The sequence below is a fragment of the Falco naumanni genome, chromosome 7 (assembly GCF_017639655.2).
Source record: "Falco naumanni isolate bFalNau1 chromosome 7, bFalNau1.pat, whole genome shotgun sequence".
Classification (NCBI taxonomy): domain Eukaryota; kingdom Metazoa; phylum Chordata; class Aves; order Falconiformes; family Falconidae; genus Falco; species Falco naumanni.
Window position 1 is genome coordinate 6,706,839 of NC_054060.1, and position 22,027 is coordinate 6,728,865.

Here is a 22,027-nt window from a genome sequence, read left to right on the forward strand (position 1 = left end):
CACAGGCTGTTAAGTTCCACTCAGGTATCTCTGTATTAACTCAAGAATTTCAGTCTGATCCAGTTTTGCTAGGGAGAGACGAGAGAGGTTAATTCTTGATCTTTTCCACAGACAGATGATTGATTAGGGGAGAGGTGCTTAAGTGGTCCTCAGAGAGAGGCATATCCCACTTTGCAGTAGGAGAGCACTGTAGGGAAAGGATTTATTCTCCCATCTGTCCTGGGATAGGAATTATTCCTAACACCAGCTCTGGTGACCAACAGTGACCATCAGCATGGCTAACTAGCCAGACCTCTTAGAAAAAAGGACTGTATCTTACAGTCGGACTTGGTCTGGCGTGAGATGCTCAGCAACTTTTCAGAGCAAAGCACCTGTGCCCCTCTGATCTCCTCCACCAATACCTTTTGCTACCACAAATACATTTAATGGCACCAGATCTTCCCTGATCCTGGTGGACAGCTGCTGAAGCTCCAGAATACCAGATCTAGTAATAAAGGTTTAGTAACGCAGGGCTGTGAGTGGTAGGAAAAATCAGAGCAAGATAAAAGCAATTGAGTGAAGTAATGAGCTATACAGAGAATTTGTGGGTTCCAGTCCAGGTGGGATGGTCACATCTAAGCAGCCGGGATGCTCTGTGCACAGAGGCCATGCAACAGCTCCCAGAAACTTTACTTAAAGTATATATTTGTTTAAAAAAAAAAAGGTTTTTAATCTAATTTTGAAGTCTGAGTAGCTGGGCAGTACTGTATTATCTTGCCCACTATCACAATTCTGGTGAAGCGGTTCAAAAGTTTAGCCACTTTGACAGTGTGGTGCCCCTGTTTTTGGCTCTTGGATCTCATTACACCTTTAAATCAATAATGAAACCTCATTTCCATGTTGTCAGAGAGTAACTGCCCACACCTAGTGTTTAATTTTTGGCTTGGCCTTTGTAAATGTTTTTTTCTTCTTAAGCTAATACCCATTCAACTAAAGAAAACGAAGCAAATCCCAGCAGTCTCGCTTGCAACCGCTTCTTTCCCATTCCTGTGCTTTTTAAGAACATCCTACTCTGTTACTCCTGCTTCATCATAAAACCACACTGCAATGGGCAGTACTTGTGGTGACAATTCTTTTGTGTGCCAGGCGCTGAAGTAATGTTGAATTTGCTTTGCCCAAGAGAAGTAGGTGTCAACAGCTCCTATTTCAGTTTCTTGTTCTTAAGAGTTTTTATATTGACTAGTTTGTCATCTGCTGTCACGGTCCCTCGGGTAGCAGAGGCTAATTCTGCCCTCCAGTCCCATTCTGAGGTAGAAAAAGTGGCATGTTTCTACTGCCAATTCAGCAAAACAGTGACACATAGCAGCACTGCTCTGCTTTGTGGTCCAAAGAGCATTTGAAATGGAGTAAGTCTTGCAATCCTGTTAAAACCATGCCAAATCACTTTCCAGACTGGGTAAATATTAATAGCAGGCTGACATGAGTTTCTTGCAGGCTGTCAACTCTAACTTTAGCCCCTTTGGGCAGGAGGATCTGCAGGGGTTATCTGGCCAAAACCTGTGAGGCTCCTTCTCTGCAGGGAAAAGGAACCGATGGTCAGATCTCCAAGATGATGTTTAGTATGGTCCCCATGTAAGCCATCAGTCCAAGAGTGGAAAGTCTGTGTTCCCAGATCTTTTAGAAGAGTCACTCTTACAGGATGAGGTTGCCAAGTCTTCAAAGACTTTAATTATCATGCTGTAATTCCATCTGCGACCTTAATAAAGATGATGTCTTGAGGGTTGATCTGCTTTCGTCCTCCTTTTGCATACTGTGGGCTGATACATGAATGTTTGCATTTTTGGCATTCTTGATTTTTAAGTTTTTCCTCTTAAAACGAGAAGAGAGACTGTATGAAAGTCAAAGGAAGTACAGTCAGTCGTCAATGCAGTCAGGGTAGAATTTGCACAGCTGCCAAAATGAGGTTCAGATATTTTACTGGGTGATACAAAATAAATGTTTAATTCATAGTGCGTAACACTTTAAATAAATATAACTTGGCCACCCTCTAATGAGGATACGCTTGACCATGACCATTGATGCCTCGTATTCTGGAGGTAGTTTCTTTGACTAATTTTTATGGAAGACGGCACATTTTTAGAAAAACAACATTCAAAACACAATTCATTCAATCTCATCTAAAATGAGTCTTCAGTTTTGTAACATCACGTTTGAAACGCTACATTTCAATTGCTGCTTGAAGACAGCCTTCGGGATAAAAATTGGCTTTTATAGAGCAATAAACTATGTCATATACCAGATGGTAGTAACATATAGCTACTGTGTACTTTTAACTAAAGACCTTGATGTTTCTCCTCCATTTTCCCTTCTTGAGCGATGTTTGCTTATTCCCTGCATCCCATGCCGTGCTGGATTCACCTGCACGTAGGTTCCCTAGAGGTTTACCCTCTGCTTAAGGAGGGGAGCAGTTATTTAATTTTGGAGCCTGGCTGCACAAAGGAAACGAAAGTTCATTTGGCGATTATTGTTTCCCTCCGCAGAGACTAATGCTGATCTCCCTGCTTTTTGTCTGATGACTAGAGCCATTTCTTGCGCTAACCTTTAGCCGGAGAGGGAAGAGGAAGGGAAGGGAACTGTGAGCACAGAGCGGCTGCAGGGGGGCTCCTGCTGCTTCGCGTCGTAACGGGGGGGGACGGCGAAGAGAGCAGAAGTGTAACTGCAGCCATTGTAACTACGGATTTCCTAGGTAAACAGGGATTTGTGTAGGGCAAATGTCATCCTCTGAAATGTGTTACTTGTTGCAGGTGTAGGGAGTCCCCTCTGTTACAGCCACGGCTGCTGTTTCGAATTGTGCTTTTTACCTTTTCTTAAGAGTTGAATATCTGATTTTGGGCAGTCTTAGTTCTTAAGATACTGTCACGTTAGTACTGTGCCCTCTCTTTCTGGGAAGATAAAGAGTTAGGATTAAGTGAAGGCAGATAAGGGGGGGAGGCAGTTCTCGGCCGCCAGCGTGTGTGCTTTGTGGGGCTGTGGGCTCCTGCGGGCCCTCCCACAGCTTTTCTGCCAGCTCCCCCTGGGTTTATGTCTGCAGCAAGACCCACGCGATGCCGGTAACTGTTTGGCTATTTCAGTTTTGCTGAGGAGGGCTTGGCAAGTGAATCCCAGACCTCTCCCAGCCATCTTCCCGGACTGCATTTACAAAGGGGCTGTAGCTCTTCCACGTAGTTCTTGGATGGAAAGCATTGCCCGTTCTGCTGAGGAAACCTGCTCCAGAAGCTCACTAGCACCACTCCCCCATCTTCGGGCACAGTTGTTTCTGCTGCTTGTGTCAACGCCAGGACTTAAACATCAGGGAAACCAGAATGTTTGCGCTGTGAGCTAATCTACTCTTTAAAGATGTTAGATAATGTAATAAAATAGCTCAGTGGTACGTTGCAATTACCTTTCACATTTCATCATGCCTCTAAAATTTTTGTCTTCTGAAACTAGGACTATATTTTTAGTACAGTGCAATCAAAAATGTCTGGCCAAGAACCTGATATAGTACCTAGGAAAATGGAAATATTCCTTTAAATGTCTTCCAGAGCTGTGGTTTCCTCTGAGTATTAAACTCCATTTGTTATGTCCTGATTACATACTTTGGTCTGGGTTATATACGACTTGGATTTATAATTCCATGTATATGGACAGTTTGATCTCTGTATTTTTAATAACAGAAAGCACAACGTAGACTTTCATTTTAGCATGATGTAAGCATAATTATTTAGTGGGCAAGAGACTAAAGATTACATTCTTCTGTTTGCCACTGAGGCTTACAGCTTGTTATTATTATTTCTTTTTCTTCATGGTTATGACCAAAAGTTTCATGCTATTAAAACCTTAACCATTATGTCAGGGTAATGGTTTCTGTAACTTGCAAGTGAGGAAAAAAACCTAATATAGAGCTGGCTAACTCACAGTGCGAGTGGATTTGACATTCAGATTTGACATCATTCAGCAATGACATGAATTGGTTCATTTCTTACAAACCTTCTTCTTGGTCAATTCACGCGGTTCACTGTTTCTGGCATTTCAGAGCGCAAATTATTAGCAGTAGTCCCAACTACTCTCATAAACTCTAACCCCTTACTGTGTTCTGCTCTTTTCAAGTCTTCAGTATATCTCTTTTCCTGTAAGGAAATTTCCAGGCTGGCATTTATCACACCGCTTCCTATCTAACATGGTCTCTGTGCAGAACTGCTGTATGATCCCCTGCAGCTCATAAAGCTCCAACTGCCACCTTGAGCAAGTCGTTGGCTGTTGTTACTGCACACTTTCTCATGCCCGTGAACCATCTGATGCCTGTCTAGTTGCTCTCTTACAGCACATAAAGCAAAACCAGGGCAGAGCAGACCAGCTCAGGGAAATGTCCTTTCAGGACAGTTTCCAGTCTCAGTACCAAGTGGGCGTTGTCTGGAGGATGAAGATAAGAAGGGTGTTTTGGATAGGGTTATGTTTTGATGCGTGCTTTTGATGTTGTGAGGTTGGTTTACTTTTCCAGTGTATTTTAGCCCTTTGACAAAATTGAGAAGCTGGCATTTAATGAGTTGGGTGGTTTCTTTCTCATTCAAAATGGGCAGGAGGGTTACGTTACAGAAAAAACAACCTGCAAGGAGCCCAGGAAGCTGGGTTTTTAGGGTGTGTGTGGAAGGCTTGCTTTGACCTGCTTCTTGACTCATTGCAAATAACACGCTACATCTGCTAAGATGATGCTGTTACTCTGCCAGTGGGTCAAAAAACCTGGACACTCGTCCTTGCTGTCAAAGAGGACAGTGCTTTGTGTGATGGGAAGTTAGCAGCAGGCAGGTGCCGAGTGTGCTGGGTCCTTAGGTTTGGACCATATCACTTCAATTCCAGCCATAAAACCTTTTTCCTTAGAAATCTTCTTGAGTGTGAAATCCCAGACCTCAAGAACAGGCAGTACTTTTGTTGAAAATCAACATAATGAGCAATCCAGCATGTTGTGTAAATCACATCTGTCTGTCTGCTCACCCATCCCAAGTAAGGCAAAGTAGTGTTCTTTCTGGGTTGATGGATTTAGTGGAGTTTGTATGTGATTTCTTTTAATGTGCTTCAAATTAGTCATGGTGCTTTATTTCCTAGGTTTCATTAAGCTTGTGGTCTGCCATATTGTGGTAGTCACTCCTAGCAGTTTACTGAATACTAGTTTTAATATCCGGATATAGATTTCTTCAATATCCTGCAATGCATTTTTCAGTGCTTTTCTGGATAACGCTAATACTAAACAGTCTGTGATGCACCAGGCCCCCAAGCTGCATTTTAAAGTTAGCATAATGCTTTCCATCTTTCATCTTTGCGCAACACAGACGGCTGTTATGTTTTGGGGGTTTTTTAGGACATAACGTACCCAAAAGGAGGATCTTGCTTAAAAAGTACTGGTTAGATGACACAGTGGTGCTGTAAGCTTGCCTCTTCTGGTCTGCCATTATGCGTTCTCCCTCCGTCTTTTCCCATCCTTTGCTTCTCTTTTTTTATCTGTGGGAATTATCATAATGATGATGCACTGTTTCCATGAAGAACAAAATGCCCAGGAGATCATCTCTGTATTCTTCTGGCTTAAAGACCTGTAGAAACAAATGTCATTCCGGATGGGAAAATAAAAGTTCTCTTTTGACAGTTTGATGCATCAAAGGATGGCACACTGAATAGATTAGGCTCAGTTTGTCACCTGTGTTCCTGTGGAACTACTGAATTAGCTGTTAAAATTTCTGTGAAGGTGGAAAACAACCATTTTGCAAGTCAAGAGGTCAAACTTCCCTGAGAGACAGAGGGTTGTTGTTCACTGGTGTGTATTGAAGCACTTCTGGACCAGGTGTAGATTTGCCTTCTCCAAACAGAAAAAAGCCTTTGAACATATTATCATTGCCTTAAAAACAACAAAGAAAAGTATCCCCTCGGGTGTTTGACAGGAGGCCAGACCTCAGAGGACATCTGAAGAGGGAGAGGCAGGTTTCTAACATCTGTTTCGGGTGGGTGGATTGTATTTGACTTTGGCATTCGCATCAAGACAAGGCAAAGGCGGCAGTGGCACGGCTTGGTGAAAAGCATGGCCGAGCTCCCTGCGTGCTGAGCCGCTGGCGCTTTGGTTTTAAAAAAAACCCCAAACAGCGACGGGCAAAACAGGCATGAAATGAGGGGTGAGAATCCTGGGGTACATGCGTAGCTCTGTAGGCTTTAGAGAAAAATACTAACAGTGCTGGATTTGGCCTCCTAAATCAGGTTGTTGCTATAGAGTATGTCCTTGACAGATGTCCTTGAGCGGCGGGAGAGCTTTCCTCCCACCCTGAGCTCTCTGGGTGCCTCCAGGCCCTGCCAGATGAGCTGTGTTGAACGGTACTGCTATTTTAAGATGCAAATAGTGTGTCAGTGTCTACTTTGCTTTCTGACACAAGGTGCTACCCCCAGGGCTGAGTCAGCAGTGGGGAACATGTCTCTCTGCCGCCAGCTGAGCCTGTTTGCAAAAACTTGCTTTCAGTAGCGGTTTTAAAGCCTGCTGTCGGTTGTGAGTTGGGAGCGCACCTATTTGCTCATTGGGTTCACGTCAGAGCCCTTATTAGCTCCGGCTCAAAACCACACTGAACTCGGGAACAACCTGCAGTTCAGATGATACAAGTATATCTCAGAAGAGTACTAAGGAAAGTGCAGCAGAAAGTAGTCCTGTGTGTCCCTCTGAAAGCCCCATTGAAGGGCTCTGGCTCCCTCGTGGACGTGCCTTCGTGGGACAGCAGAAGAACACAGTCCCCATCCATGCACCCTGCCCTCCCGGGCCAGTGGCCCGCCTGCGTCTGAACCGCGGCGATTTATAACACCCCGAGGAAGGGAGTACCCATTTCAATGCAGCTTTAAGCTGTCAGGCTGTAAATTGTCTTGGTTCGGGAGCTACTTCAAAGCAGCCCTGCCTTCCTGCAGCAAGGAGAAGGCTTTTTGGCAAACCCAGCATAAGTCATTTGCTATTCATGAGTCGAATCCCTGAAATGTCCTCGATCAACAACTAAAAATGGGTCATAAGAAGACAAGGCATCGCTGTCTGGTGAATGAAGCTGCTAACTCCACCAGCCTTCTCCATCTGTTGGCTAAAGCTGCTTCTGCTTTCTCAGCAATGGCTTTTCCTCCTTCCCTGCCTTTCTCCGTTGTGCTCAGCACCCACAAGTTTTCCTGAAGCAATGGGACTTTGACCACCCAGAAGATCTCCATGTTTCCCTGCTCTTCCCATTGCCTCCATCTCCCAGATGATGAGAAGTGTTGACGGGGTAAGGGGAAATCACTAATGAAAATGTTAAAATTCCTCCAAGCTGCCTGGTTTCCAAAACTGGAAGGGCTGCAGCGTTCAAGGGAGAGGGAAAGAAAACACTAGCTGGGTGCAGGGATGGAGGGACCAAGCAGCAGTGGCTGCAGGTAACAGGCACAAGTTTTGGAGCTGGATCCACTCTCCCAAAACTGCACCTGTGGCAGCTTGGTCACAACCAGCAGAATGAAGTGTCCTCCAGGTCAGAAGCAAAGGAGCAAAGAAAACCCTACAAAGGGACCAGAAAACTCTTCATGTGTGTGTGGCTGATGTTCAAAAGAGATTTCAGTGCATTGTGTGAATAGCAAATCCTTCACCAAGCTTGGAAATATTTGAGGCAGCGTTTATTTTTTTCCTTTCCATTTCTAATGGCTGCTAATACATTTACACTCAGCGTAACTGCATTTATTGATATGGACATCTGCTTTAATTTAGGGCATTACAAAAGCAACAGTTGAATATTCTTTTTGTCAAAACTACGTGACGGATGCCGTACATCAGCAAAGCTTAAACCCACCCGCTCGGAGGTGAGCCCCGTAGTTTGACAGACCGTGTGTAATACAAGAGGCACTTGGTTACAGAGCGCTGCAGAGTAGCGCTGCTTGTTGCTTTTCCAAACTGTGCCAGACAGCAAACTTCCAGAAAACCTCGGACCATATACAGTTAGCCAGCAACACTATACAAAATCTTTAACCATATTTGAACGAACGGGCTAACTTGGACACTGTGAGGAGGGAAATGCCAGTCTGCCTGACAGCTCGTTTTAATAATGAGAAAGTTGTTCCACTGACAAGAGGACAATAAAAGCTGTGGCTGCGTAGAAAGATGTTGCCTTTCTTCTAGTTCTGAGCATGCTGGTCCCAAATCTGCATATGTGCAGCTGTGCTTTTCCATTCTTTCACTGCTTTTCTTTCTGGGGTGTTGAATCTGCGCTCACTCTGCGAACCTGATCCAAATGAGGCTCCAGTTTACATTAGCACGTTGCTACTTCCCCCTAAAATGTGCCTTATTTTAAAGGTATTATCCCTTGTGCTTCAGCGAAGCAAGTAATAAAAAAGGTGAGCTTTGTGGTTAGAGCTATTAATGCACAATTTATGGGGCTTTTGCAATACAGGGCATGAAAGTCAAGTTTTTGAGAGATCATCTGCCCTCTGAATGGGCATAGTTCCTCTGCTGACCCCCCCCCCCCGTGTATTGCAGGTATTTTAGATGGCAGGACTGAGGCAGAGACCTTGTCACTGTACGGTTTTGGCAGTGCCACGTCTACACTGGACGGTGTACATATGTTTTCCAGCAATGAGACAAAGGATAGATTTTGCTTTTAAATTCAGCACAGAGTAGTGGGCAGGCTTGCGTGGTAGTGCAATGAGCGCAAGAAAAACACTTTCGCAATCGTGACATCTCACTGTGGAAATTCTGTCTGCAGCAGCGGCGTTACCGCATGACGCTCTTTACCATTGCAACCTCCTAAAGCTGTGTTATCCCAGGGCCAGGGCTCAGCTATAGGATCCTCATGGGCTGACTGAAACATGTGGCTTCTCCACATAAAACAAGGGTTTGTGGCTTTATTTCCCTCCCCTCCTCTGAGCAATTATTCAACAATTCTTTTGGCAAAAAAAAAAAAAAAAGCACGCGTTTAAAATGCACACTTCAGAACAATGCTGCGCAGCTTTAGTGAATGCTGGAAGTTGTCATCCTGCACTGCTCCCCATGTGAAACAAGCTGGTGATTGAGTCCAGGCCCTTGTAGACAGTCTTCAAACCAGCTCCAGAAATGGTGGCTTCAGCTGAAAAACCAGATTGAAGATGAAGAACCGATCTGAGCTTGCAGGCTGGTGATAGAGGAGCAGTGGAACCATTGCCTGTGTCACAAATGTTACATACTGGGCACCAGTTCTGCACGGAGTTTGTAAGGAATACCATAGCTTGTTCTTATTTTCCACCAACAGGAATAAAGGGAGATGTTCTCTTAAATCCAGCTTAACTTAGGAGAAGCAGCCAGAGAACTGCGGAGTGAGTTCCCACTTCTTTGCTGGATGTCTGGGAGGGGTGTCCTGCTGACAGCAGTCCCAAGCAGGAAACCCAGCGCTGCCTCGTGCTGCCGGCTCCCCTCCCATTCAGAGCAGGCCAGCTTTCAGCGGTGGCCAACAAAGGCAGGCGGCCTCGCTGTGGCAAGCAGAGGGAGAGCGTGGTCTTTGCTGAGAAGCTTTTTGCTTTTGGGGGGCAGATATATAGTTAATCGCAGGGCCCGGTGCCTTGTGCTCAGCCACAGTGGCTCTTCCTAAGTTTGCTGAGCTGGAGGGGTAGTGGGGACACCTGGGGTGGCCAGTGGCCTTCATACCGTGCTGAATTACTAACAGGGCTGGCGGCCAGACGGGGGTGACTGTTCATCTGAAAGAAGTCAGCTGAATTCCCATGGAGCTCCCCGCCTCTTGCAAGCTCGGAGCTGCTGCATGCCCTTTCTGCTGAGGGGCTATGGATGTTCAGTGCCTTAAGTATTGGCTGTTTCAGCACGACCCTGGAAAAAGCAGTTAGTGAGCATCGTGGTGGAGCACTTGTTAAAATCCAAGCCTGGAGGAGAGACGGCTGTGCCATCCTGTTAACACAGCACCAGTTGAGCCTTCACCTTGTCCTTTATGCTCTTGCAAACTGGGTGACTCCGGTGAAACGTGAGCAGAGCCGAGCATTGATCCAGCTTGTCCCTGTAGACCCAGCAAGACCAAGTGGATGGAATGAGCCCACTCTCAAAGTTTTAAAATGCTGGCTTGCTCGGTGTTTCAGACGTCGCTGCCAGCATGAGGTGGTGTGCAGCTGCCACCTCCTAGGGACAGGTCACCACCGATTTGAAAGGAGCCAAGGTGAGGTTTCAAGAGTGTGTCCTGAACAACGTCCCTCCTTCTAGCAGCTTGCCTGGCAGAGGCACAGTGCAGCAGCATCCATGGGAGCAGCTCTTGTGGTGGCTGGGAGGAGGGCTTGCTAGCAGAGAAATCAGAAATCTAATATATTCCCTGTTTTCTGTCAGTTTTCATTAGCCAATACTGATGCTGCTGGCAGAGAAGTGGTTTTACCATCGGTTGTTAGGAAAGCGTAAAGCAGACATTTCTAAATGCAGTTAGGAAAGATGCTCTGTCGCTTTGAGGCTGTTCCTGGCGCTGCAGGTTGGAAGGGCCACAGCTTTGACACAGGCAGTTCAGCAGTTGGCCTCGTCTTGGGGATTTTATTTAGCATTCCCAGCTCCCCTCTCGCCCCTTCCCAAAAGATGTATTCCTGCCATGAGTCTTTGTGAGGGATCAGAAACAGCAAGTGGGCCTGTTGCCATAAAAAAGGGAGCTGTGTCCTTCCTCATCAAAAATGGTGCTCCTGAGGCTGGAAGTGCCAAAAGTCTTGAAAATTAACGTGTTTTTTTTTTAAAATACACCCCACCTTTTTACACCCAGGGAAGGAACTGCAACAGTAGCTATTGTGAGGCCAAGTCTTTGCCTAATTAAATTCACAGTAATCTTCTGTGAAGGCTCAGAGAGATTTAGAGCTTTGCAGTGGTGTGACTGCCTCGGTACTGTCCTTCAGCCCAGACCTGTTACCGTGACATTGTCTCTATATATGGTACTGTGTCCCTACTCAGGGGTGGGGGTTCCTGAAACACCTTGCATCAAAAGAAAGCTGTGCTGGTGATGTGGGCAAGGCTGAAGGGGCTGGATCCGGCAGCTGGATTCACTGGGGCCGATTTTTTCCCCAGGGTTCTTGCAGAATCTGGTGTTGGCAGAGACCTGGAGACGTGGGCTGGTGTGTGCTACAAAATCACTGCACTCCCCATCCAGTCTGGCAGAGAGGCTACGCTGCTCCGGCTTTATTTCTGGTGTTGGGCTGTTGTTGAGATGATGAGTGGATGCTGAGACTGCAGCTGAAGTTTCTCCAAGCAGAGGGTTTCTTTTCCACCCTCCTGTAAGCAGCAGCTTATGGTAGCCTTGCCAAGTGTTTTGAGACCAAAAAGGTTCATCGTGTTCATGGCTCACAACTCCTACAAAACCACTGGATGTGGAAAGTAGCTCCCAAATAGGGATCTTTGAATTCCATGGATAAAAGTATTTCTAAATGATTACATTACTGCCTCTTGAAAACACATGGTGGAAAATCAAAGAGCAATCCAAGAAGAGGTCGTCTTTTCTATAGTCTGCTCTGAGGAGACTGCATCCCTCTGTTTCCAGCATCCAAAAAAATACTTGCCAGGGTATCAGAAGCTTTCTGCTCATCATCTCCAAGAAACTACCCTCCAAGGGTCATGTGCTGCTCCCCTGAAATCTTAGCACTTTGCATGAGAAAGAGCAGATACACACTTCCAAAGCTGCGGCTCTTTCTTTCGTGGGCCTGTTGAAATTCCTAATGAAAACCAAGTTTTTCTTGTGCTGTGCCTGTACTGCGGAGTGTTAAAGTGTGGAGTTGACAACAAGGAAAAGAAATCCCGGGATGCTGTCTATTCGGTGGGCCAGTAATTTGGCATCACCCCTGAGTCTGGCCTTGAAATGAACAGATCAGCAGCGAGTCACTGTATCCCTGGTTTTGTTTGGATCTGGGGCAGAGGCTGTCCCTCTCAGCTGGAGTGGGAGAGCTGAATCATTTGCCCCGTGGGTCGAAGCTTTAACTTGAGCAAGGGAGAGCCATGTGCAGAACAGCAGCGTGCACCAGGGCTCGTAATTTTGACATCATGCTAGAAACAAATTTTGAGCACACTTTCTCGAGCAATAGCAATGATAATTAGTCATTAGCACCTATGATGTTCTGCTTCTTTAATAGCTGTAGCATAGAACATATGTTAATATTTAGTGGCGTTTTATTTGGTTTTGTTTCTGTTAAATCAGAACCTTTTGGATGAAAAAGCTGCAATTCCATCCAGCTCTCCTAAGGTCTGCACAGTTAAATCCAAATATTCTAAAACGGCACACTCTGTTTTATCTGGTTACTCCTAAGGTACAAAATGCTTTCAGGTTATTTTCTGCTTTTTGCTTTAAAAACATAAATCTGTGTCTCTAGAGAAGCAGTTCCAGGCTCCATGGAGTGCACAATGGCACCTGTGTAGTTCTTGTGTCAGCTGCACCCAAGGGGAGGGATGTTTCACTGAATGGGCAGCCGCCTTCTTTTGAGAGCATTGCGTGATTGCATTAGTCTTTCTTTTCTGTACACACCAGGTCTAATACAGCTTGTCCCCCTTATCCAAAATAGGGGAGACCTGAGGAAGTAATCCTTGCTGCGTTACTAAGAGGAGACCAGGATCCTGTATCCTTGTTTAGAGCAGGAGGATGAAGCTCAGTTTAATGCAGGGTCAGGGGGAGGGAAGTTTTCCTCTGCTTCATAGCTGGAGGATCTCGGTTCGCGAGTGCGGTGGATTGCTCCCACGTGTAGGTTTTGGTAATGAGATCGTCAAGCTCAGGGTCAGAGGTGAAGTACATGATGCCAGTTTTGAAGACACGTTCATTTTTGCAGGTTTTCTTCTTTCTGTTGCCAAGCTGCAAATACTTTAAAGGCTACTTGGTTTGAGAAACTGTAAATGAATAAGTAATTTTTAAGCTCTTCTACTTGCTTGAACAAGAAAGGGTTGGGAGAAGGGCAGTTGTTTAATTAAACAGCTACTTGGTACTGTTAACAAAAGATTGAACTCGAGCAGTAACTCTCCTAATTTACAGATTCCTTGGGAATTCAATGACCTTGAGTTTGCTGTGCTTGAAACTTGCCTTAGATACTTGGCTTCTGTTCTTGACTGCTTTGGAGAGGAGAGCGGTGCAGAAGGCACCGCGAGGCTCTTGAGTGAGACAGGCGCTGTTTCGCTTAGTATCGTATAAGAGCCAATTGTGTTGTACAAAATAAAGCTCTTGCTTCAGAACATGCCTGGAGTTATTGCACTCAGAGGTCGCAGTATATCACAGCTGGATCTGCCTCTGCTTCTCCAGCAGTCTGCTATGGAAATTTTGAGTAGGCTGTTTGGGATGTCCAGCTGATTTTCTTACCCCTTTCTAGCTTATGAAACAAAGTAAATGGGAACCAGTGGTACGTGATGAAATTTGTGCGAGAAGTAACTCATCTGAGGAATCACATCATTTAATCACTCTGCAGAGCTCAGGGCTTTGCTTGTCAGCTGAGAGGGAAGTCTGACCTCCTGGTGCCGAGTGGTGTTTCCTGCATCCTTTCCTGTAGTGGCAACTGGGGAGGTTACAGGAATGATCGAGTGGCCAAGTTCACTGGAAATGAGTGTTTATCCATTACTTCCCCGTGTTTGTCTCCACCATAATAATTCTGCCTAAGAGTGACTTCAGTCATGTCAGTGGTTAGCTGTGGGATCAGTCGTAAAGCATTGGGATTTAAAATGAAAAGATCATCGTTAATAAGAACCCTGAATACACAGAGTTGTATCCAGGGAGGTCACTTCGGTCTCCCCCTCCACCATAGGCAAGTCAGCAGTAAGACCCACTGCTCCTTCCCATGGGATCTAGGTGCAAAATATTTTATCAATTTACCTATATCAGTAATTTAAAAACCAGAAAACCGCTCTGTTTTGGTTAATCACTCCAAAGTGGCAAAGCTGTGTTAGGGCAGCTACAATTATTTCATACAGTTACTTGGGATGTGGGTAAAAACATCTTTCATTTCACTTCCAACCAACCAACAGGAGTTGCCCCCTTGCACTGCTACAGCTGCATCTCTGGGAGGAGGAGCGAGGCGGAGATGCGGGCGAGCATCCTGCAGTTTTGGCAGCAGAGCTGTGGGGCAGGGTAGGGGCTGTTACTCCCACAGGAGAGCAGCGCTGCTCCAGCTGCAGAGGGGGACCTGCATGCATGCTCGTCCTCCCCCCGAGGTGCTCGGGAGTTAGGTGACATTAGCCATCTTTCGAGCTTTTAATTAGCTTGGCTTTGTATTTAAAGCACATCTAGGGCATTTTGAAGCCTGCCATACGACATGTCTTGTCCATGATTGCTTTTCACGAGGCTTGTGGGGCTGCGTTTTCTGGGCTGTGGTAGTACAATCTGGAGCTGTGAGAGAAAGCCCTCAGGGGCTAATCCGTGGCTGCGGGCCAGTTTCTGCATAAACTGGTCTTATTTTTAAAGTCCATTTTCTCCAGTACACTTTTTTTGGCCTGCAAAAGACTTCTTCATTTAAAACGAAGAACGTAACACTCTCTCCTTTCAGTTGGTCTTTTGGACACGAGCCAGTAGTGCCCACAACAGCTGTACCACAGTTTAAACATTCAGTCTCTAATGGTTTGGGGAACATTAGGGTTTTTAAGGCTTCAACAGGTCTAGAGTAAATAGTGGTCAATAAAGAGTAGCTCTTCTTTGTATCCCTACGCTCTCAGTGCTCTGCACTAGAATAAAGCATGCTTAGAATATAATCATTGCAAAATTAATACCCATGAAAGGTTCTTTTTTTTTGAAAAGATTCATAGAGAAACCTGTTTCACTAAAAGAAGAGTTTGCAAGAGTTCAACTCACAAGAGTCTGGTAACAGGCATGGGGAAGTTTGCACGTAATGTCTGTTAGAGACGTGCATGTTCTGGGCTTGTGTCTTTCCCCAAGTGTGTGCTTAACGGCTGCTACGTGGGGGGAATAAATTACAGGTATTACTTTCTCTGTCATCTTCTCCCACCCACCTATTAATGATGTACACAAGAGATAATTAGGAATTTTTGTCTTCCTTATGGCTTGCCAGTGTTGCATGGAATCAAAAGCCCACAGGTGCTAATAGGTAATGTTTAGCAATAGTGTTTTGGACCCAGATGAGGTAGAAACTACTTTAGCAGTGATGGGCGATAGTCAGGCGTTGTCCTTGTTAGTGACTGAACCCAGTGCCGAGGACTAGCACTGCCCTAAAGATTTAAGCAAATTAATGTTGGTAGACCTGTCAAACTGTATGGAGGGAGCTGCTCATTTCTTCCAAGTTTTGTAGATGTGGGTGAGAAAACACAAATCCGTGTGGGGCTCCTTATTGTGAGGGAAAACCCGCGGGCATCGCAGTGCTTCGGTGGCATTGGGCTGGTATCTGCAGGCACCTCGGCCCAGGAAGGGTTAAATTGCTCTGTTGGCCACTTGCCGCTTGGACTTCATTTACAGCACTTCATGCCACTGCAAGAACAGTTTGTAAGTCGTTGTACTCTCTGTAGGGAATCGGTTAACTCCTTCTGATACCCTTCCATGTGTTTCCTTCTGGCGGTGGCGTGGGGTGTACCTTGGTTCCTGGTGGGGGACCGGGGCTGCAGGACGCTGGCATGTCCCCTGCCCGCTGCAGCTTGCTGAATGTGAGGAGACAAGAGGGATGCTGGAGTGGGAGAGGGGGAAACTTCCTTGGAAAAACAATGAAAGTGCTAGCCTTGCAAGGCATTCTTCTGAAAAATAGGATTATATAAAAGCCTGGCTGCTGTGGTGCTTCTCATTAGTTGTACTGCAGGGCTGGCCAGAGCACAGCATTTGTTACAGTTGTCACCTCTTTGGCTGGAGCAAGGTGGACGTTAATAGATGTTTCAGTTGTAAATTGCTTTGTGTTGAAGCACCAGTAAAGTCTTGCTGAGATCTGTTTTATTTTCAGTTCAGTTTTCAAAGTTAGCTGGTGTTTGGAAGAAGCAAGAAATAGTATTAAAAGTTCGGAAGTTAACCAGCCTCGCTAAGAGGTTACTTCTGCATGGCAAGCCAGAGCTTTAAAGTACGCTTGTTAGTTTTATTTAGGGCTATTTGCTCAGGGTTCATATCTTTACTTCCATTGGGAAGTTTCATAACATTTTCCTACCCATCGGTATTCTATTAAAACGTTGTTGTGTAATCAAAAAGCCTTTCTGCTTTTCATGGTTTCCTCTTGTAGCGAATTCAGAATGCCCTAGATGGCAGTTCTGGAATAAATGCATTCAGGCTGCGTGGTCTTGATTTTGTTTGCTTATAAATTCAAAACAAGATTTGAAATTAAGTCCTATTGTCAGTTTTTCTTTATACAATAATTGCCTAATGATGTGATTTAAGAATTTTTGTCTAATGTGACAATGCTCCTGGAAAAGTGTGCCTATAGTTGTCTCGTAGTTAAAATGCCAGTGAAATCTGTTACTGTACACATTTAATACTTCTAGTTCTATACAAATAGTGTTAGAAAGGATAGATCAGTGGAGTCGGTAAAAATGTATGTGGGGTCCTACAGTGTCAGACTGGTCTTGCTCTTGCAGTGTGAGCCCTCCATTCTAATAAATTGTGCTTACAGGTCTGGCTGTAACGAGCGTGATTTGAGGTCTCCTAGAGCCCTTAACAGAAGCAGCAGAGGTTCAAAGTGTGGATAAAAAGTAAAGTGTTACTAGAGGAAACAATACAGGGATACAAATTAAGGACAGTCTTTGGGTGAGTAGAAAAACATGCTTCTTGGGAAAGGCGAGGTGCGTTCAATCTAGGTAACGCTGGTGAATATGGGATTGGATCAACTAACCTCTGCCCGTAGCACTCCTTTAAACCTTGCAAGACTTCTGAGGGATATACATCTCGACAGGCAGCTCACCTGTGGCTTGCCAAGAGGCCATCACCAAGACGTTCTCCTTTGGCTGCGCTGCTCTGTGGGATCTATCTAATAAGAGACAGCCTCTGGCCCGAATTGCTCACAGACAGCACGAAAGCAGCAGGAATCACTCGGGGGAGAGTGGGCAAGAAGGTGAGCATGAGCAGGAAGGGAGAAGGGGTCAGGGACTGGTGACGACCCATGAAGAAAATGGCCTTTCTTCCTCAGTCCAGCTGAAATCCCTCCCTCCCTTCTTTGCAATGAATTACATTTTCAGATTAAACCTCGTGCTGCCCATTTCAAGTAGACGCAGCTTGCTCCTGTGCCGTCCACAGCGATACGCTGAATTTCAGGTTTCAGTATGCGCACATCTGGTTTGTTAAGATAGCGGCAATTAAATCCAGGTGTAAGTTTATCCCTTAGATTCGATGTCTGTCCACAATAATGGGAAAAATGCAACTGAAGGCCTAATAAAACAGGATTTCTGCTGGGTCTGAACAGCTGGTAGAAGCATCACTCGTGCTGTCTGTTAAAGGGAGGCTTTCTGGGCTTGTGACTTTCCTTTTAGCGCTCTGTTTAATTGCCATCGTATTTGAATCGTTCTCTCTTCTGTTCATCTTTTGGGTTTTAGCTCTTTGCTAATCTTCATAGCCTTTTTACTTGTGCTTTATTGACTGCATTACCTACAGCAGATTCTGCTGCCAATAACATAGATTGGATCCTGTATCGAATTAAATTGTCGTGTCAGCTCCTCTGGCAGGTTAATGGAATTTTTGTTGTGACATGGAATGAGTCCGTGAGCTTTTAAAATGTCCATTATCTGGGCTGGTATAGAACTTCAGCCTTGAGGTTGGTTTTTTTTTCTCTAGGTTTTAGGGCTTTTTTCAGCTTATTTTCCACGTTATCATCCTGGTTTGCACATGCCTTTTATTATATCAGCTATTGCCTGAGCTACCGAGAGCTGTAAAACTGGTTTGCTTGCTTTTCTCAAGTCGTAGCTTTCCGCAAGGCTTGTGAATCTAATCTTGGCTCACTATCTTCCGTGTTTTGAAATAGCAATTTCCACTTTAAGGATGTTTTTATTCTAGTGTACATATGCATCATGTATTACCTGCCTTCTGGAACTACTGCTAGGAATCTCAGGTGCATTTTACTTTCTATTGACATTTTAAAATTAAGAGAGGAACTGTAGCTTTGCATTGCAGCACTTGAGATAACATATTTGGCATCTTGACTAAAACATTCCGCAGGGTGGATTTTTAATGCCTAAACAGCATTTGGGTGTAACGGAAAAGGTGTCGTCATACTTGCTTACTATGTACATGGCATCCTTTGTTGTTGTTCTTTATTGTTATTATCATTATTATTAAAGCCCATGGGAAGCAGATGAATAATAGGAGTTTTGTAGTGAACACTGAATGGTTTATTTTTTTCTGGTGATGCTGTGTTGTCGTGAAAAAATGAGCTTACAATCCACTTACTGCTCTGTTGTTGGACCAACGGTGCTATCTCTAGAATGGGCTGTAGTAATCCTGAATCCACGGTAGATGTTTCTTTCACCAGTTTACAACGAATAATCCTCTTAATTTCCTTGAATAGAAGCTGGTATTGCTACAACCTGTGCCTAAAACCAAGAACAGCTTATTTGGAAAGCCTTCTGGCCCTGCAAGCCAGGAGGAGTTTTCTCCCCGTGGGGGCTGCGTGGGCTGACTTTCACAAGGACAGCGCTGCCGAGGTGCTAACTTCTCCTTTCTCTTTTCTAGATGCAGCAGCTGTTTTATGAAAATTATGAGAAGAACAAAAAAGGCTATATCCGAGACCTGAGGAACAGCAAAATACACAGGGCTATAACGCTGCACCCCAATAAGAATCCCCCGTACCAGTACAGACTTCACAGCTACATGCTGAGCCGCAAGATAGCCGAGCTGCGCCACCGGACTGTACAGCTGCACCGGGAGATTGTCCTGATGAGCAAATACAGCAATACAGAAATCCACAAGGACGACCTGCAGCTGGGGATGCCACCCTCCTTCATGCGATTCCAGCCCCGCCACCGGGAAGAAATCTTGGAGTGGGAGTTTCTTACTGGAAAGTATCTGTATTCGGGTGCCGACGGGCAGCCCCCTCGGAGAGGCATGGACTCTTCTCAGCGTGAAGCGTTGGACGACATCGTTATGCAGGTCATGGAAATGATCAACGCTAACGCTAAGACCCGGGGGAGGATCATAGATTTCAAGGAAATACAGTATGGCTATCGCAGAGTAAATCCGATGTACGGAGCAGAGTATGTTCTTGACTTGTTGCTTCTGTACAAAAAGCATAAGGGGAAGAAGATGACCGTCCCCGTCAGGAGGCACGCGTACTTGCAGCAGACGTTCAGCAAGATCCAGTTTTTGGAGCACGAAGAGATGGATGCCAAAGAGCTGGCCAGCAAGATCAACCAGGATTCTGGATCCTTGTCTTTCCTCTCCAACTCGCTGAAGATGTTTGTTCCCTTCCAGCTCAGCAGATCAAAAGTAGAGAGGAAGGAACTCAAAGACAAGAAGATCAACATCCTGATTCCTCTCTCTGGACGTTTCGACATGTTTGCAAGGTTCATGGGGAATTTTGAAAAGACGTGCCTCATTCCAAACCAGAACGTCAAGCTGGTTGTCCTGCTTTTCAATTCCAACTCCAACCCTGACAAAGCGAAACAGATCGAGCTGATGAGAGATTACCGCTCCAAATACCCCAAGGCTGACATGCAGGTTTTACCAGTGTCGGGGGAGTTCTCAAGGGCACTGGCTCTGGAAGTCGGATCTTCTCAGTTCCAGAACGAGTCTTTACTTTTCTTCTGTGATGTTGACTTAGTCTTTACCACAGAATTCCTCCAACGGTGTAGAGCCAATACAGTTTTGGGTCAACAAGTATACTTTCCCATCATTTTTAGCCAGTATGATCCAAAGATTGTTTATAGTGGAAAAGTTCCTAGTGACAATCATTTTGCCTTCACCCAGAAAACAGGTTTCTGGAGGAACTATGGCTTTGGTATTACCTGTATTTACAAAGGTGATCTTCTTCGAGCAGGTGGCTTTGATGTCTCCATCCAAGGTTGGGGCCTTGAAGACGTAGACCTGTTTAACAAAGTCATTCAAGCTGGCTTAAAAACTTTCCGAAGCCAAGAAATTGGAGTAGTCCATGTGCATCACCCTGTTTTTTGTGACCCTAATCTTGATCCAAAACAATATAAAATGTGCTTGGGGTCCAAAGCTTCAACTTATGGGTCCACACAACAGCTGGCTGAAATATGGTTTGAAAAAAATGACCCAAATTTTGGGAAAAGCAGCAATACTAATGGCTCAGTGAGGACAGCCTAATGTCCAGCTATGCTGGAAAAGACTTTTTTTTAATTATCTAATTTATTTTTGGGAAAATGTTTTTTGATAATTCACTTTTAAAAGACCACACAGGATATATTTTAGAAATCATCATTGTTTTCTTACAAAGCGCTCGTTTTGAGAAGAACAAGGCCGTTGGTTTTTTTGTTGTGTTTTTGGTTTTGAACAAAACTGTGATCAATATTTGCCTTCAAACAAAAAAATTGTTTAAGCGTTATCTGACCGATGAGCGGAAATCTGACTTGAATTAGAATTTCCTTATGAAACAAAAGATTGTTTCGTACCTTTTCCGTTGCTGTCTTCGTTGCTGGGATTCTGTAAATTGGGACCTGAGCGTGCAAGCCAAGTGACAAAATGGTGTGTCTAAAATGTTTTGTTGTGACTGCTACCGTGCAAAGATTCTGCTTCTTTTATTGAGGATAGCCATTATTTTTTAAGTTGCGTTAGAACAAAACGAATGGGTGTGGCGCTGGTAAAGGTATTGATCACAGGAGGGTGGTTTTTTTCCAAATGGCTGATTATTTCAGTTTAAAAATACACTTCCACTTATTATGGCCAGGCGACTTCAAGGGAGGGAAGAAAGTAAGCACAACCTGCTAGCCAATTAGTCCTTGTAGAAATTTTTGTCTTTTATATTTGGTCCATATATATGGATGTCATGTTTTAAGAATCCGTGGTGGGTTCTGTGTGTTGTCCTCAACCGCTGTGCTGATGTGATCAAGAAATGCTGAAGCATCGTGAGGGAGGGGAAGAGGACGGGAAATGCGAATCTCTTGCAGCAAAGCGACAGTACGCAACGAACAATTAGAGATCCCTAACGAGAACTTTGAAAAATCTCCTATACCGAGTGTACTGCACCTGATTGCATTGATTTTGTTCAGTCGGTTATGTGATGTTAATGGGAACAATTATTACATTTGATTACTAGTTTTGTTTTGGGATTATTTTTTTTCTGTATCTGATAGACTGTTAATTTATTTAATATCCATTGTTTTAGGTTCTTGACCTTTCCTTGAATATCTGTTAGTCTTTTTAATATTTTATATATATATATATGTGTGTGTAAATATATATATATATATTAGGAATGTATTGCATCTTCTCTCTGATAAGGTAGTGTACATCATACTTGCAGTAAATGATCTCCAAAGATTACTTTCTAAAATATTTTTTCATGGATCTTTTTTCCCAAATTTCTTTAACGTTTTTGGAATGACTTCAGCAAGCGTAGGAATTTTTTTGGTGTTCTAAGCGGAACTGGGGATGGGGAGGCCGAATACAAGGAAGGTGTGATCCCTATGAATTAACACCTAGCAAGGTAAGAGAAAATATACAAAATAAAGTGCCTTAAAGCCAGAAAGGGAACCCTTTACACTGAGATTTAGACAGTGAATGGACATTGTCATTGAAGCAGATGATTTATTGGGACGTACCTACCTGTAAATATCTTGCTCAGCAGAAACAAAAAATAAAAACCAGCGAACAATATATTTTTCTATCGTATCCTCCAGCACCATTTTGTCTCATTGCTCTCAGTTCCACTTTGCCTACTCTTTGGGAAGTGGAGACTTGTGAAGGAACGGAGAGAAACCGATGCTTAGGTTGTTGCCATGTTTGAAGGGATGTTACGGAGTAATTGCTATTCCAGTAGAAGAAAAAAACATTGTTTACACGTGTATGGAATATGAACTGCAACTAGTGTAGAGTCGATGTCTTATAATGTTCATCGTTTTTTGGTGACAGTCCCAAGGATGTAGGTACTTGGATGGATTCAGTGCATGGAAAAGCTTCTTTTTTTTTTTTTTTTTTTTTTTTTT

At 44.4% G+C, this 22,027-nt stretch overlaps 1 protein-coding gene across 1 annotated transcript in view; it reads left to right on the forward strand.

The window, feature by feature from the left end:
• CHSY1 (chondroitin sulfate synthase 1) overlaps positions 1-21,698 on the forward strand; it is a 77,617-nt gene extending 55,919 nt beyond the window's left edge. Inside the window, exon 3 of the mRNA XM_040601696.1 lies at positions 18,597-21,698. Within this exon, the coding sequence (XP_040457630.1) occupies positions 18,597-20,189 (1,593 nt within the window). The 3' untranslated portion in view covers positions 20,190-21,698. The remainder of the gene's footprint in view (positions 1-18,596) is intronic.
• Positions 21,699-22,027: the final 329 nt, after the last annotated feature.